The sequence below is a fragment of the Pelophylax lessonae genome (assembly GCF_965119305.1).
Source record: "Pelophylax lessonae genome assembly, chromosome: 1".
Lineage (NCBI taxonomy): Eukaryota > Metazoa > Chordata > Amphibia > Anura > Ranidae > Pelophylax > Pelophylax lessonae.
The window spans coordinates 261,068,372-261,085,703 of NC_138768.1; the positions used below are offsets into that span (position 1 = coordinate 261,068,372).

At 44.1% G+C, this 17,332-nt stretch overlaps 1 protein-coding gene across 4 annotated transcripts in view; it reads left to right on the forward strand.

The window, feature by feature from the left end:
• ARVCF (ARVCF delta catenin family member) overlaps positions 1-17,332 on the forward strand; it is a 380,287-nt gene that overhangs the window by 347,621 nt on the left and 15,334 nt on the right. For all 4 annotated transcript variants that reach the window (XM_082268310.1, XM_082268312.1, XM_082268311.1 and 1 more), the window contains 4 exons: positions 5,226-5,337; positions 7,471-7,561; positions 9,725-9,778; positions 13,456-13,547. In XM_082268310.1, coding sequence (XP_082124436.1) covers positions 5,226-5,337; positions 7,471-7,561; positions 9,725-9,778; positions 13,456-13,547 — 349 coding nt within the window. The remainder of the gene's footprint in view (positions 1-5,225; positions 5,338-7,470; positions 7,562-9,724; positions 9,779-13,455; positions 13,548-17,332) is intronic.

A 17,332-nucleotide genomic window follows, 5' to 3' on the forward strand; every position in this document is an offset into this window, starting at 1 on the left:
ACAAGTCTTCTAGTGACTTGTACAGCTGTGTTTGTTAGATACAGTTTACATGAAAAGCACTCATTCCACCTGGGATACTGGGAAAAGATCTGCAAAAAATTACCAGTTAATAGTCCATGCGGACTGGTTGAAAAAATACAGCTCTAAAGAATCTGCAGCTCTAGCGTCTGGGCTGTAATTTCCAAATTCTATGTGTATACAGTACTTTGTAACTTAAGTTCACTATTGTGCAGCATATCAGGACACTTTGCAGTAACTAGATCATTATAGGGTAGTATGGGGAGGCACTTTCCACCAAGCAAACAGTACTGAACTGCAAATTGTTTGGAGTAAATTGCATCTTTCTCTTTCGTTCATTGACGGACACAGCACTTCATAAATCATAACTACTAGGTTATATTGCCTCCCCCAGGAGTAGGACTAGGCAGAACAAAAAGCACTTGGCAACGCCCATGGGCCGTCAGCTAGTATATAACCCCCCCCCCTCTCTGCTATAGGTATTCAGTTTTAATCTGTCTAGTCAGGAGTAAAGGCCTAGGCTCCCTGCGGGGATCTCTTGGTCCTAGCAATTTTTTCTCCTTCCTTGCATCTTTGTTTTTTCAACTGCCGGGCAGGGCGACGGGCTGGGTAATCTAGATACAGTGGTCCCCCCAATCCGGCCAGGAAGCGCATGCAGACCGCAGCTATGCGCTAGATCGGCCGCAACAAAGTCACACGGACAGAGGCTGGCTGGCGAGTTAAACGTCCCGCAGGGTCTCTCCTGGGATGGTTGGGCCTGCCTGCGGGTTCCCTCCTCCCACCCTAAAATTCCTCGGTCGAGTGGGCTCCCCGCCAACCCCACGTACTGGTGGGGGTCCCAGGGCAGGCGGCAGAGACCCTTAGGGGTCTTCCCCACTATTCCCCTTTTTTCGGTCCTAGAGTGGTGTGTGTCCTGGGGGGATGGTGTTCCAGTGCAGAGGGTGCAGCAGCGCACAGCGAACTTCCCCCTAAATGTTGTCCCTGCCTGGTGGTGTACAGTACCTTTTAGTGATGGAGGCAGGGGCCCTCTTGTAGAGGGCGCAGAGGTTTAGAAGGCACAGTGTGTTCCTGGCAGCATGCTTCGGCAGCCGGCGACCATGTTCGGTAGGGCTGATGACGTCACAGTGGCCATTTTCCCTTGGTTTAGCTGGTCATTTTCCCTTAGTCCGGCGAGATGCTCGAGGCCAGGACCTCGTGGAGAGGTCAGAACACTCCTCTTCCTCCTCGGTCTCCTCTTCCTGTCCATGGATATATGAAGTAGATGGCATCCATGGGTTGCTGGGTCGGAATAATGGCACTCCTTTGGTAGATAGGGTGAGTCCTTAGGGGTCCCTGTTATCTCTCTCTCTCTCTCTGCTGATAGGTACTTTGTGCATTGGATGGTGTCAAAAGATCTTTTGTGCTGCAAGGTCTTCCTTTTCCCTATGAAGCCTCAGGGTCGTATCTTCCCCACTGACCCCCTCATGGAGTTGACAGGTCCCTCGGAACCCCAGCTTCCCATGGTTGCGCTGAAGACGATACTACAGTCCTTGGTAACCCGGATGGAACTGGCATGTGGGCAAAGGCCCAGGAGGAAGCATCCCCTGCCTTCCCCTGCTCAGTGAGTCCCATCTAATTCTAAGCCTGATGCCGCTGTGGACATGGCCCGTCCAAGGGGGCTTGATCTCGCACCCCCAGATCTGTCCGAAAGTGAGGGCGATTCCTCTATTGTCGCAGCAGCAAATGAAAAAGCGCTGGTAGACGCACTTACTACTGCATTTAAGAATGGAGGATGAGGCTGATGTGGCCATGATCATCTGTTTGGGGCTACTCTGGATGACATCATTAAGTATCTCAAGGGGGTGAGGAGTACCTTCCTGCCACAATCCAAGAAACGGAAGGAGCCTCGTCGCAGACGGGGGCCCTCCTCCTCATCCCATAGAAAATATTGTGCTTCTGGGACTGAGAATAAGGGAAATGAATCCTCCAAGTCTTCCCCAGGTGGTTTCAAGCATCCTTGGTCCGGTAAGACTAGAGCTGGCTTCTACAGGCCTACAGACAAGACCCCCTTCAGCATGAAGGTCTGCCCTGACTCATTATTGGGGTGGGGGGACATCTTTGCTGGGTTCCGGCCCCGTGGACCTCCTTCATGAGCGTCAAGGGGATCCACAAAATTCTTTTGGGGGTACCCAGAAAGGGGGACAAATTTTTTGTCCATTTCGGGTTTTTAGGCCCGAAGTCTCTTTGTGCAGATATAATTCCTGCAATGGTTCGGGTGACATCCGAACTACCTAAGGTCCCCCCTATCCCTGTCCAGGGAATTGATTTACCGAGGTGATTTTAATTCTGACCAGTGTGGTCCTTCCTCTGGACAAACTTCGGGAACCATAGGCTGTGATTCACCGGCTGCACACAGACAGTTCTCTCTCCTGACTTGCATACAGGTTCTGAGTCTGGTGGTATCCACCTTCAAGACAGTTCTGTTTGCAAAGTCCTACATGCAGCTCCTTTAGCAGGTTTGGCTCCACAGGAGGTTTGTGGCGAGGTCACGGGTTCCTCTGGTAGATGCTACAGGCGTCCTTAGGGAATGGTTAGGCCATTATCATCCTGCGAGGAATCAAGGGCAAGGGTCTTCCAATTAGTCTGGTGTCCGTAAACGTCCATTGGGGGCTTCCTCTTAGAGAAGACCAGTTGTCCCAAGGGCTGATCTACCATCCTGCTTTACAGTTGTTGGTTTTAATGGCTTAGCTATTGAAAGCCAGGTACTGGTGCATAGAGGTTTGTCTGGATCAGTAATCCCTGCTATGGTGAAGGCGAGGAAGTTGTCTTCCAGCAAGATATACCATTGAACATGGACATTGTACATTTCTTGGTGTCAGTCAATTGGCGCTCATCCTCACTCCTTTTCTGTGGCTCAGATCTTAGGCTTTCTCCAATGGGGCGTTGAGCAGAGAATGGCCTTGAGTACCATCAAGGGCCAGGGGTCTGCCTTGGCAATCTTCTTTCAGCGACCCCTAGCCATGCACTCTTTAGTTCGTACCTTCATTCAGGGGGGCCGGCATGTGGCTACACCTGTAAGGTCTCCTTTTCCACCGTGGGCTTTAAACTTGGTGCTCTTGATTCTCCAGAAACCTCCATTTGAGAATATTTGTGGGACATTCCCTTGCCTACATTTTCCAAAAGGTGGAATTCTTGGTGGCTATTACCTTGGCTCGCAGGGTATCGGAGTTGGCAGCACTATCCTGTTGTAGTCCCTATTTAGTGGTCCATAGGGATAAAGTGGTTCTTCGTCCCTGTCCATCATTTGTGCCCAAAGTTGTCTCTGACTTCCATTGTGTTGCCTTCCTTGTGTGCCAAGCTGGCTCATCCCAAGGAATTTTCTTTGCATACCTTGGATGTGGTTAGGCGATTTGTGTGTATCTGGCAGCTACGGAGTACTTTTGGAGGTCAGACTCGCTCTTTGTGGTCACATAAGGACCAAGGAAAGGGCCGGCCGCCGCTTCTTCTGCTACCATCTCAGATGGATAAGACAAACGGTGACTCAATCCTATTCTTTTAAAGGTCGGGTTCCTCCTTTCCCTGTCACGGCGCATTCTACTTGGGCACTGAGTACTTTATGGGCCTTCTGTCATCAAGAGTCAGTTTCTCAAGTTTGCAAGGGGGCCACTTGGTTGTCGGTGCGTACCTTCACAAAATTCTACAAAGTACATACTTTCGCATCTGCGGATGCTTCTTTTGGCCACAAGGTTTTGCAGACTGCTGTTTAAGAGGGGTGTGTTTTTTTTTAAGTTTTATTTCAGATGGGGCTCCTGTGACCCAGTTAAGGCTTCTGTGTTCTGGTTAGGAATCTTGCGTTTAGCCTTGGTTTATTTTCCCAACTCCTCATTTTCCTTTTGGCACCGCTTTTGAATGTCCCAGTAGTTATAATTTATGAAGCTCTGTGTCCGTCCAATGAAAGAAAATGGGATTTTTGTACTTACCGTAAAATTTATTTCTCTGAGTGCATCGGAGGAACACAGCACCCACCCCTCTAAGGAGTTTTGAGAAGTCTACTACTACTTGCTACTAAACTGAATACCTACGGCAGAGAGGGGGGTTATATACTAGCTGAGAATGGCCCATGGGCGTAGCCAAGTGTTTTGTTCTGCCTAATCCTACTCCTGGAGGAGGCAATATAACCCTGTAGTTATGATTTATGGAGCGCTGTGTCCGTCAATGAACTCGATTTGGATTTTACGGTAAGTACAAAAATCCAATTTTTTTTTTTTTTTCTTTAAGGGAATAAGTTTAAAGTGTACTTTAGTCAGAAAATTCAATACAATTCAGTCAGAAAAGTCATGCTAGATCACTCCAGGCTAACCCCTTTTGCAGGTAAAGCTATGTAAAACATTAAAAAGATGTCGCTATACTGTATAAAATCCAGTAATACACTGTCTCACTCTGCTCTGCACTTGCTCAGTTGCTCTCCAGTTTTGGCACTGTGCTGAAAATCAGAGCCACTAGAGGCTGATCTGCTGACAGCCTAAGGCCCCTTTCACACACGGAGTCCGTCAGGCGGACTCCGTTTTTCTCAGCGGGGGATCCATCCCTCGCTGAGCAGGCAGATGACAGCTGTGTCTCCGCGCTGTGTGCGGAGACACAGCTGTCAGGTCCCCATTCTTCTCTATGGGGGAATGGGAAAGGACCGTCTGTCCGTTCTCATCCGATCCAATCCGCCAGACGGATGGAAAACAGGGTTTCCATCAGTCCGGTTTTGACAGATCGGATGTCAGCGGACATATCTCCGCTGACATCCGATGCCCCATTGAGATGCATGGGGCATCCGTTCAGATCCACCAAAAAAACTGACAGGTGGAGCTGAACGGACTCCCTGTGTGAAAGGGGCCTAAAAATTTAGGCTCAGGGGCTCTGGGCTTCAGCAAAATGGCAACCTTCAGCAAGAAGAAACGGGAACAATTCTGGAGGCAATTTTCAGCACATTCTAATTTTGGTAGCATAATTATTAATTTTAAATGTATGTTCCTTGCTAAATAATATTTTCTATCAAGTTATGGGTAAAATTCAACTTTAAAGAAGTTAGAAATGACACAAATTATTAATATTTATACATTCTTCAGAATGTGTAGTACTTTCTTCACTGCATGTGTTTGTGAGCATTGCATAGCGAATTTTATATGTGTCGTTTTTGGTTCCCTGATAACAAAGTCTTCTCCTGTCATCTTATTCAGTCAGTCCCCAAGAGAGGTAAAGGCTGCTTCCCATGTCCTACAGATGATATGGAGCTACAAGGAACTTCGAAACGCTCTTCAGAAAGAAGGGTGGAACAAGGCAAACTTTCAGGTATGGCCTGCAGATCTCTTAATCACTCAGTATTCAGTGTGTGTGTAGAAATATGACAACCTAAGGTTTATTCATCCCAATCCGAATAAAATTCATACTTCCCAATCTACATATACTCATAGTAAAGTGTAAAGTATATCCCTGCCCAGCAGACGTTCTATCTGGGTTTTGATTGTAGTAATGATGAGCCTGGGTTATGTTATGCATTTATGCTGTGGTCCGTTTTCATTCAGTCTTTGTAATGCTGGGTAACCTTTAACAATAAAACAAGCTTTTCCATTGGCTACCCTGCTTCATAAAGACTACAATAATACTTAAGAGGTGCTAACCTGACCACCTTTTGAGAAGTGAGTGTGCTAGGTACATGCACTTTGAGTCAGCAATGAACAGAAGGGAGTGTTGTGGACTCTTTGATTTGTACCACGTAGTGTTGGCCTGTAATGTTTTTAGTGCTGTACGCACAGAGGACATATTTACTAAATCTGGTGCAGCTCTGCATAGAAACCTATCCGCTTCCAGGTTTTTCATTTTTTTGTGTCACACTGACATACTGCGTAAATACATTGCTTAAAATATTTGATGATAAACTTACTGGTGATCCTTCCCTTTGTGCCAGATGATTACAAAGCAGCCAATAAAGACAATAGTTCTGTGATAATCTGCTACTTGTTTACATCTGACTGAGACCGTAATGTGAAGAGTTTCACCATCCTGCTGTTTATCATCATGTCTTGCTCTTCTTTTAATAAACTGTGCAGCACTGAGGAGAGTTGCATCATATAAGCTTTTCAGTCTCAGAGGGCATCTTTATCAGATGGAGGCTTGCCTTCAGATATTCATAACCAAGGCACAATTTGGCACACGATCAGTGTTTTCTCAGAGGCAACATTTAGAATGTTATTACAGTGGGGAAGCTGCTATTATATTCTACAGTGCCGCACAGGATTAGAATAGTTTACTTTGCTCACAAGCAAGGTGGTGCTATAAAGCATTTTGTCTTCATGCTGTGTTCAGACCGACGTGTATTCACAGCCACCTTCTTACTCCAAGGCTCACACTGTGGTCTAAATCTCATTCTTTTCATCACTCTGAAGCAAGATATTTTCATACAGAATTTATAGTTGTATGTATTGGGATATTTAAAACAATTAAGAAACTTAAAAAAAAAAATTATTTGTACCTTAACAGAAAATAAATTCATAATCCAATATAAGGTTTATTAATAGGCTAGTGTAGCTTCTCTTTAGCCTGAGATCTGGGAGCAAACCCATATTTACTGGCTATATGCTACGTTGTATATTGTACAGGATAAAGTGGTATTTTTCTCATTTACACCTACTTACCACATTTAACCCTCTATTTGTGGCTTTGTTTAGTTTACAACTATGTCTCAATGGGTGCACACATATTCTCTGAGATGTGGTTTTCAATTGTCAAAGGACCCTGCAGCTTTTGTATACAACTATAAATCAAATCTATATCTTGAAAAGACATGCAAAAATGTAGACTTTTATGTATTTTAATTACCAAACTAAAACTAACCAAATTTTTGTTGTTCTCTTTTTAATAGTACATACTATCTCTCTTGAACCATTTCCTCCAGACAATTGTTTCTATGATGTATTTGACAGAACTCTGCTTCACATCAATGTGATTGATAGTCTTAGCTGACAAACATCAGTCATACCATGTAAACAATTTTCAAAGGATGATTAGTACCGGTTTCAAGAACCAACTTAAGCTCGCCATAGATTGATCAAAATTCAGCCGGTCCAGATCCACATGTGGCCACTTTAGCTTGACAGAAGTATATCTAATAATCGACTTCTGTAGAACTGTCTTGTTGGATAATTTTGTTCGATTGGTGGCTGCAACCATTGGGAGAGTCCCCGCTGACAGAATACATTCTCAGCTGAGAGGATTCCTCTCCTCACCTTAGTTGTGTGAATGGAGAAATCCCACATTCGTTTTTTATTTTTTTTCATTCAGCCCACTGGCTTAATTGAAAAAAATAGAAGAAAGGATCCATCTATGGCCAGTCTTGGCAGATGGCAGGAGAAATTTGTAGCACCATTTCCTTCCTAATTCCAGTTTTATAAAGCTATTTTAATTATTTATTGAATTGTTTTTCAGTCTGCCACATCAACTTTGCCCAAGGGATCGAAAGGTAATGGGAAATCTGGATTTGATGACAGCACACTCCCTCTGGTGGATAAAAGCCAAAGTAAGAACTTGCTTTTCTAGATAGGTGGGAGCTGACTGTGAATTTATGGTATACAAACATTTTTGTATTTATTAACCCTTGGATATAGGTGCTGGCACATTTGGTCTTTGTTTTAATTGGTTAGGCTGAGTCAACACTTCACGTATGTCCAGCTAAACTTTGTTTCACCCATAGCAGCCACTTATCTGTGTAAAGAAGCTATACATTTTTCATTTATGTGCTGGTGTCATGATGTATCACCCTGTTTTTAACCAAGCCTTGTCAAGTAAGGAGACACAGTGGATGAAAAAAAGCTAAAGCTCAGTCATGCACATCTAGGGAATGCAGTGGTGTACCCTAGAGCATTTGGCACCTGGGGCGGATCCTATATCTGGCACCCCCCCACCCACCTTAAAATGTAAAAACGCCCACAAAAATGTTGTAATGTTTTCAAGAATATTTATTGCACTCATTTCACAGCCCCCCATCGCAGTGCCCCTTACAGTCTGCCCCCCGTCTCTCTACTCACAGTTCCCCCTTTTGCACTTTCTGCCTCCCCTGCACAGTCCTACCTTTGGCATTAACAGATAGCTAGTACTATTAGCAATGTGTTTAAGTTTGAGTAAGAGATGGGAGACATGCTACAGGAGATGGTCAGAGACTGTGGACATATTACAGGAGATGGTCAGAGACTACGGACATAGTACAGGAGATGGTCAGAGACTGCGGACTTAGTACAGGAGATGGTCAGAGACTACGGACCTGATAAAGAAATGGTCAGAGACTGGGGACATGATACAAGAGATGGTCAGAGACTACGGACGTGATACAAGAGATGGTCAGAGACTGAGGACATGATACAGTAGATGGTCAGAGACTGCAGACGTGATACAAGAGATGGTCAGAGACTGCAGACATGATACAGTAGATGGTCAGAGACTGCAGACGTGATACAGTAGATGGTCAGACTGCAGACATGATACAGTAGATGGTCAGAGACTGCAGACGTGATACAGTAGATGGTCAGAGACTGCAGACGTGATACAGTAGATGGTCAGAGACTGCAGACGTGATACAGTAGATGGTCAGAGACTGCAGACGTGATACAGTAGATGGTCAGAGACTGCAGACATGATACAGGAGATGGTCAGAGACTGCGGACATAGTACAGGAGATGGTCAGCGACTGCGGACATAGTACAGGAGATTGTCAGAGACTGCAGACATGGTAGAGGAGATGGTCAGAGACTGCAGACATGGTACAGGAGGTGGTCAGAGACTGCAGACATGGTACAGGAGATGGTCAGAGACTGCAGACATGGTACAGGAGATGGTCAGAGACTGCAGACATGGTACAGGAGATGGTCAGAGACTGCAGACATGGTACAGGAGATGGTCAGAGACTGCAGACATGGTACAGGTGATGGTCAGAGACTGCAGACGTGATACAAGAGAAGGTCAGAGACTGCAGACATGATAGAAGATAAAAGAACACAAGGGGAGCCGGAGAGCACAGGGAAAGCAGGGAGCACTGGAGGAGCTGAAGGGCAGGGGGGGGAGGGGGGGACTGGAGAGAATTAAGGGGGGGTTGGAAAGCGCAGGGTGTAGAGCACGGGAGGGCCGGCGGGGAAAACCAGGGGGATGGAGAGCATGGGGATAGGAGGGGGAACTGGAGAGCACTGGGGGCAGCTGCATATAGATGAATTGATATTTCCATATTTCTCCTGCTGCTGCTTGATGTCTGCAGGAGGGAGAGGAGGAGAATCATCCAGCAGCAGCAGGGGAAATATCAATTCATCTATATGCAGCCGCCCCGTCCTATCCAGCACACACAAGGCTGCACAGCAGGCACTTACCTTCTCCCCAGAGCACCCCCCCCCCCCCCCCCCCCGCGAGCAGCACGGACTGAAGGAGCTGTCGCTGCACAGAGAAGCCGCGCCAGGCTGGACTCCGGGCTGACCCCCCCCCCCCCCCCCCCAGTGAGTGGCACACCCCCGTTGGTACGCCACTGAGGGAATGTTTAAGATCTCTCATTCCTGCCAATGGTTTAGAACAGGTATACATGCACCAGAAACAACTAAAATCTAATACTGATGGATAATATCTGTCAATGATCATAAAAATGACTGTGAAAGTTACAGGATGCAGAGTAGGCTTTCTGAATAAACCTTTTCTTACATTTCAGCAAACAAGAAGTCTGGGAGCCGTGACATGATCCCCATGGGTGAGCTTGGTCCTGGTAAGGAAACAATGAACTGTGAACCCTCCAATCCTTTTCGCTTGATGTTCAGTCTTAGAAAAAACAATCAGAATAGAAATGTTGGAGCAGCTAGCCCTGACTTGTTTTCAAAGACGCAGCCTCCTGGGCTGTCATCCACCTCTTCTCTCTTCGCTGCTTGGTCATTGCTTTAGATATTACAGTTGGACGAGTATGACTCCAGCCCCAATGCTTCCATCTTCGAATACAACTAAGTAATGGCAGCGTCCATATTTCTGGCCAGATTATTTTAAAGAAGGTCAGTCCAATTGAAGAGTGGAACAATGCCTTACAATTACACTTTTCTTAAATCCCTTACCTGTTAATACTTTTACCACCGTATCTTCCAATGGGAGATTAGCTAATGTTTTTCGGCAAATGTCTGACACCTGGAGAAATGTTGTGCCTGTGCACGACTCTTCTACTGCATCTTGATAACTTTTTATTAGTTCAGACCCACTTAGTCCTCACATGTGTCCTCGTTTTGTAATGCAAATCCTGAATGTTAGAGGCATGGGGGCCCCTTAAATATTTGTTACTCAGAGTATGTTACTTAAAAGAAAATTTTAAAAAATTAGCATTCACCTTGCCGTCAGAGCAGCATATTTTTTTTTTCCAAAACACTTGCTGAAATATTTCTGCATTAACTCAATCTTGCAAGGCTATAATGATGAATGTTTATAAAAATTGTGTGTATCTATTGCTTTTATATATTTTTTTGAATATCTGAACCACAGAAGTTAAAGCATGTTTTGCTGCTTCTGTTTCAAAGCTCTTAAGAAAAGTGAAATACACATATTAAAGGATATGTGCACTGTCCATAGCTTACTCCAGTACTGTGGGGACCCTTTTGCTTGGCTTTCCTGTTCCTGTGCAACCCTGGTTCAGAATCTCCCCATCCTGCCCTATGCCCCCTGTCTATTCACTATTCAGGTCTACACATTTTATTGGCAACATGTAAAAATGTTGGCGTCTTAGGTTCTCAAGCACAGGCAGCTCAGTTGACGGTTGGAAAGCAAGGCTTTGTTGCCAGGCAGACCACACAACAAAGATTTTCAGGTAGCTTCAGTTTAGGTACACTTAAAGGAGATGTAAAGTCTCAAGGTTTTTCACCTTAATGCATTCACCTTAATGCCATTGGCTCCTGCTGCTTTCAGTCAAATTCAGTGGTAGGGGGCGGGGCCGAGTCCTGTTGTCTGTGTCAATAGACGCAGCAGCGGGGCTTGTGAGCATGCCCGCACGGGTGCCCCCATGGAAAGCGGCTCTCCGTCTGGGCACTCAATGAAGAGGATCCAGGAGCGTAGCCGGGGGGACCCCAGAAAAGGAGGATCAGGCTGCTCTGTGCAGAACCCTTGCACAGAGCAGGTAAGTATAACCTGTTTCTTATTTAAAAACAAAAAAACTTTTACAATACCTTTAAAGCAGGGATGCTTTTGAAGATCGAGGGCCACTTAGGTGATTTGGTAACTGGTCACGGGCCACAATGAAATGAAATGGTTCAGATTTCAAATTTTTTTTACTTTGAATAGTTCATGAAAATTTTAAACAATGATCAGGATCATCACTTTACATGGGACCAATCCACGTTGCATGATTCCCCACTGTTTAATCCTAATAACAAAAAGGAAGAATAGATAACACTAGTTTCAAACTGAAATTTTACACAGGACTCTGTCAGGTGTGGTAAAAACATGTCTCCGCTATGGGGTTTTACAAATGTTAACAAGTCCTTATTGTAATAGTTAACCCTTTTATAGGTGCTAATATGCCCATTGCAAAAGCTATATTGAAACTTTACAAAGAAGACTTCAATAAAATAAAGGGGTGAGCATTCACATGGCAAATGAGATTTAAAGTGATTGTAAAGTCTTGTTTTTTTTTTTCTCTTTTAAAAATAACAGTCATGTTATACTTACCTCCTCTGTGCAGTCCAGATTCTTCTCTCCTCAGGTCCCTCGTTGCTGCTCCTGGCCCCTCCCTCCTGTCAAGTGCCTCCACAGCAAGCAGCTTGCTATGGGGGCACCCGAGCCGAGCTGCAGCTCTGTGTCCATTCACAGACATGGAGCTGCTGTTCGGCCCGCCCCCATTCTCTCCTGATTGGCTAACTGATTATCATTGACAGCCGTGGAAGCCAATGGCACCCTGTGTCAGCCAATCAGGAGAGAGATCCTCGGACAGCCGAGGGACTCGTAGACATTGCTGGACAGGGATAGGGCTAAGTTAAGTATTACGGGGTGCTGGGTGGTCTGCTACACCCAAAGGCTTTTATCTTAATGCATAGACTGCATTAAGATAAAAAAACCTTCTGACTTTACAACTCCTTTAATGTTAAAAAATGTAAAGTAATGCACTTGGGGCTGAAAATCTGAATGTGAGTTACACACTAGAGGGAGAACCTTTTGGGGAAATCCAACATGAAAAAAGATCTTGGGTCCTAGTAGATCACAGACTCGGCAATGGCATGCATAAAAAAGGTTTTTTACTCGAGAGAACAACTATCCTGCTGCTTATAAAACTTTGGCTTTGCCACATCTTGAGTGTGCAATCCAGTTCGGTTCTCCAGCCCATAGGAGGGATGTGCTGGAACTGGAGAGAGTCCAGATAAGGTGACAAAGCTGACAAAGCTGAAAAGGGGGCTGGAGGACCTCCATTAGGAGGAACGACTACAAACAATAAACTACTTCTCCAAGAGAGGCTTGAGAGGAGATATGATCAAAATATACAACAATCCTAATGGTAACTTTAGCATAGGGAATTAACTATTCAGTCTCAGGGAGTGTGAGAAGCCTCTAAAAAAAAAAAATTGGAGAAGAAAAGATTTAACCATAAACTATGTAGGGGGTTTTTCACTGGCAGTGGTAAGGATGTAAAACAGTCTTCTACAACCGGTGGTGTCAGTGGGAAGTATTTATAGTTTCCAAAAACTTAGATTTGCCATCTTGTCGAACACAGCATATAGGGATGTGGGAAATGGTTTTTGACATGAACACCAGCATCCACACAGGTTGAAATGGATGGACTGTCTTTGTTTTCAACTATGTCACGATTAAACCCCCTATTTGCATTGGTAAATACACTGACCTTCTTTTCCTCATGCAACTGCTGCTGGCATTGCTCTCCTGGCTGCTATAATGGATTAGAGGTGAATTGCACTTGATATCACTTTGCCAGGGACAGGAGTTGGTGCTACAGAGGAAGCATCCACTTATGCAGCTGCTGGTCCCTCCATTGCTGATGCTGGCTTATCGCACTCTGATGCTCTGGTATGGTGGGTCTGCAAGCCCAGACCATGATCAATGGGATTCCGACCCCAGGCATGCGCTTCCCTGGTTTGAGGTCATGGGGCACATCAGAGGGCCCAGTGGGCTAGAGTTTGAGCACTCCTGGCTCAAAGTATAATCAAAGGCAACACCATTTTGCCTTCAGTTTTTCTTTAACCTATTAAAGGTCTGCTCAGTTTGGTGGAGGGCAGCTAAGGACAGTGCACTAAAACTTCTCCTTTAATGCACGCTAGTGCGTGGTGTGCACCTGAAACTGTACTGAAGCCTTTTCTAGCTTTTAAGGGTTGGGCCAGGTCCATAAGACAGCATAAAGTCATTTGTGAATGCAATTCATTTTCCCTTAGATAAAACTTGAACTTGATTTCCTTCTTCTATTAGATGGCTATTCCACTATTGACCACAGGGACAAGGAACGCAAGTACAGGTCAAATGAAAACATGGGAGAGCTATCAGAAAAGGAGCCCCTGAAGGTATTTTGACAATGAGAACAGAATGAGAGTGGCTGTGTGTAGCAGTCTGTATTGTTGAAGGAGTATTGTCTTGTTATTGCAAACACATTTTAAATCATAAGCATGAATCAAAAACACATGTTCCCAATTTTGTTTTTTTATTCATGATTGAAATGATGTGCATTAGTCATTCCCTTTTATTGATGTATGCTTCTCAGATGATCTATCTTGGAAAATGATGGTTCCTAATGTCTAAATATACATGATTCTGTGATTACTTATGATAACCAATCAGACATTTCCATAACTCACCAACTTGGTACATCCATTGACAGGGTTTTTAACCACAAGGCACTTAAGGAGCATTGGTTGTATAGCTCGTAAGGGCAGCACCAAGCTACAAAATATACAAACGTTTCCTCCTCTGGCCTTTCCTGGAAGTTTCTGGATAAATTCAACAAAAAGAAACACTAGGTTAGGCCTTGCATTACTTTGTAGGTGATGAATCATGATTCCAGCTCCTCTTTGTCTGTGAAATACATTCAAATTGTAGCGCTGCAAATTCAGCAGATAGCTTGCGTCTTGCAATAGGGTCGTCTTGTTTTACCTAATGCAAACACCACCAGACTAAGGCAGTGGAAATTGTGCAAAATGTCATCATCTAACATTCATCAAGGTCCATATGATATTTCATTTAAATACAGGTCTATCTCTTTATTTAACTCTCATTGAGATATATTTATCAAAACTGGAGCAGCTGTGCATGGCAACCAATCCGCTCCTATTTTTCCTTTTTAAACTGAAGAGAACAAGCTGTAGATAAAAACATGCACTAGTAACTCCCATACCAAAGAAAGCCTCACTATACCCCACCAATCTTAATAACTTATGACCCATCTCCTTACTCCCTTTTGCTTCCAAACTCCTTGAACGTTTAGTCTACAACCGCCTGAGCAAGCACCTCATTGAGAATAACCTCCTTGATCCCCTTCAGTCTGGATTTCGCCGGCAGCACTCCACAGAAACGTCTCTCCTAAAACTTACAAATGACTTACTAACAGCTAAAACCAATGGTCACTACTTAATACTCTTAGGCTGGCCATACACTATTTTCTTATTCAATTTCCTTTAGATTTACCTTAAACTGTGTAGTGCAAGGGCCTGCCTGATTGCATACAAATTGAAAGTGTTTAGGTTTGACCCTATATTACATGGTTTTGGTAAATCTAAAGGAAAGTTGAACAAGAAAATTGTATAGTGTATGACCAGCCTTACTCTTGGACCTCTCTGCTGCCTTTGATACTGTTGACCACCCCCTCCTTCTCAAAAAACTCAGTTTGCTCGGTCTCCGTGGCTGTGCTCTCCATTGGTTCGAATCTTCCCTGTCTCACCGCACCTTCAGTGTCACTTACAATTCCACTTACTCCCCTGCAACTCCTCTTACTGTTGGGGTCCCCCAAGCTTCTGTCCTTGGACCGCTACTATTCTCAATCTATACCTCCTCCCTGGGTCAGCTAATGGCCTCCCATGGTTTCCACTACCATTTCTATGCTGATGACACCCAAATCTACCTCTCTACCCCTCAGCTCACCCCATCAGTCTCCTCCCTCATCACTGATCTACTAACAGACATATCAGCCTGGATGTCTTACCACTTCCTCAAACTGAATCTATCCGAGCTCATAATATTTCCTCCTCCACGTGCCCCTTCCCCGGAATTCTCTGTCAAGATCAATGGAACAACTATTAGTCCTTCCACACATGCCAGGGTGCTAGGGGAACCCTGGACTCTGCACTGTCCTTTCAGGCTTGCATCCAATCCCTGTCCAAATCATGCTGCCTTAACCTCTGCAACATCGCTAGAATACGGCCCTTTTTTAACCAATGACACCACCAAGCTTTTAATTCACGCCCTGGTTATCTCTCGCCTCGACTATTGCAACTCCCTCCTCATTGGATTACCCTTACATAGATTATCCCCCCTTCAATCCATAATGAATGCTGCTGCAAGACTTATCCACCTTACCAACCGTTCAGTGTCCTCCACCCCTCTCTGCCAATCCCTTCACTGGCTTCCACTCACCCAACGAATAAAATTCAAAGTGCTAACAATAGTTTACAAAGCCATCCACAACTCTGCCCCCAGCTACATCACTAACCTGATCTCAAAATATCAACCAAGTCGCTCTCTTTGGTCCTCCCAAGACCTCCTGCTCTCTAGCTCCCTTGTCACCTCTTCCCATGCTCGCCTCCAGGATTTCTCCAGAGCTTCTCCCATTCTTTGGAACTCTCTACCCCTATCTGTCCGACTGTCCCCTAATCTATCCATGTTTAGACGATCCCTGAAAACCCTTCTTTTTAAAGAAGCCTACCCGGCTACTAACTAATAACACTGTTTCACTTGCTCCATCAGCCCATCCCCCACAGCTATTGCCTTTTGTATCAATTGACCCTCCCTTTTAGATTGTAAGCTCTAACGAGCAGGGCCCTCTGATTCCTTTTGTTCCAAATTGTATTGTAACTGTAATGTCTGCCTTCATTTTGTGAAGTGCTGCGCAAACTGTTGGCGCTATATAAATCCTGTATAATAATAATATTGGTTGCTATGTACAGCTGCTCCAGATTTCGTCTTCTCCAATTTTGATAATTTCCCTGTACATTATAAAGCAAGACAAGCTTCCTGAAGTATTCTGGATGTTGGCCACAAGGTGGTGCCATGTAAAAAAACTTATGAATGTTAAATTGCTTCTAACCTGTAACTTAATTATACCTACGGACATTTCAGAGGAAAAATTGAATAGCCTTAATGAGCCATCAAATTGTGACTGTTAGTTTTTAAACTGCATTACCCATTTTTTTTTTCATGTGCAAGTTTCTCATAAATCATTGCTCACAAAGTAGAACAAATAACTTTTTTATTTTTTTATTTTGTCATTCATTAATACCTTTTTTAGGCATTTTTGCAGTACTCATTTACATTGTTGCCTTCAAACCACCTTCTAACCTAGTACAAACTATTTTTGGTAATCGTAGACCAACTGAAATTAAGCATGGCATGAAGAAAAAAATAATGTATCATAGAGAAAATACCATTTTATATATAAAGCTAGGCACACCAGTGTTTAGCACATGTAATGATGTGTATGTATACAGTGTGTGTATGTATATGTATATGTGTATGTATATGTGTGTATATATATATATATATATATATATATATATATATATATATATATATATATATATATATATATATATATATATAATATGCACACATGAAAAATGTGAATCCCTTAAAATTAACTGATTTTCTGCAGTAGTTTGCCATTAACTGTGGTCTGATCCTCATCTAAGTCACAATAGTTAAGCACAATTCTAATTTCTCGTGTCTTAATTGATCACACCCATTAAACATTCACAGTGCTGGAGGAAAAAGTAAAATTGGCCATCTGCAGGGACTGGCCAAGATTCAAACCATGTATGGGCTGGCTCCACCCAAGTTGATCGATCAACTTGGGTACAACCAGCCTGTCAGATTTTTCATGCGATTGCCAGTGGCTAGAACCACAAGCAATAATGACTGTGGGTTCCCGGCCTGGATGGGAAAATGTTTTGTGGACTGATTAAACAAAAGCTGAATTTTTGGGAAAGCATACTCTGCACATAAAGGGCACAGCTTACCAACATCATCCCAATGGTGAAGTAGGGTGGCAGGAACATTATGATTTGGGCTTGCTTCACTGCCTTAGGGCCTGGACCACTTGCCATCATCAAGGGTAAAATGAATTTCTAAGTTTACCAAAACA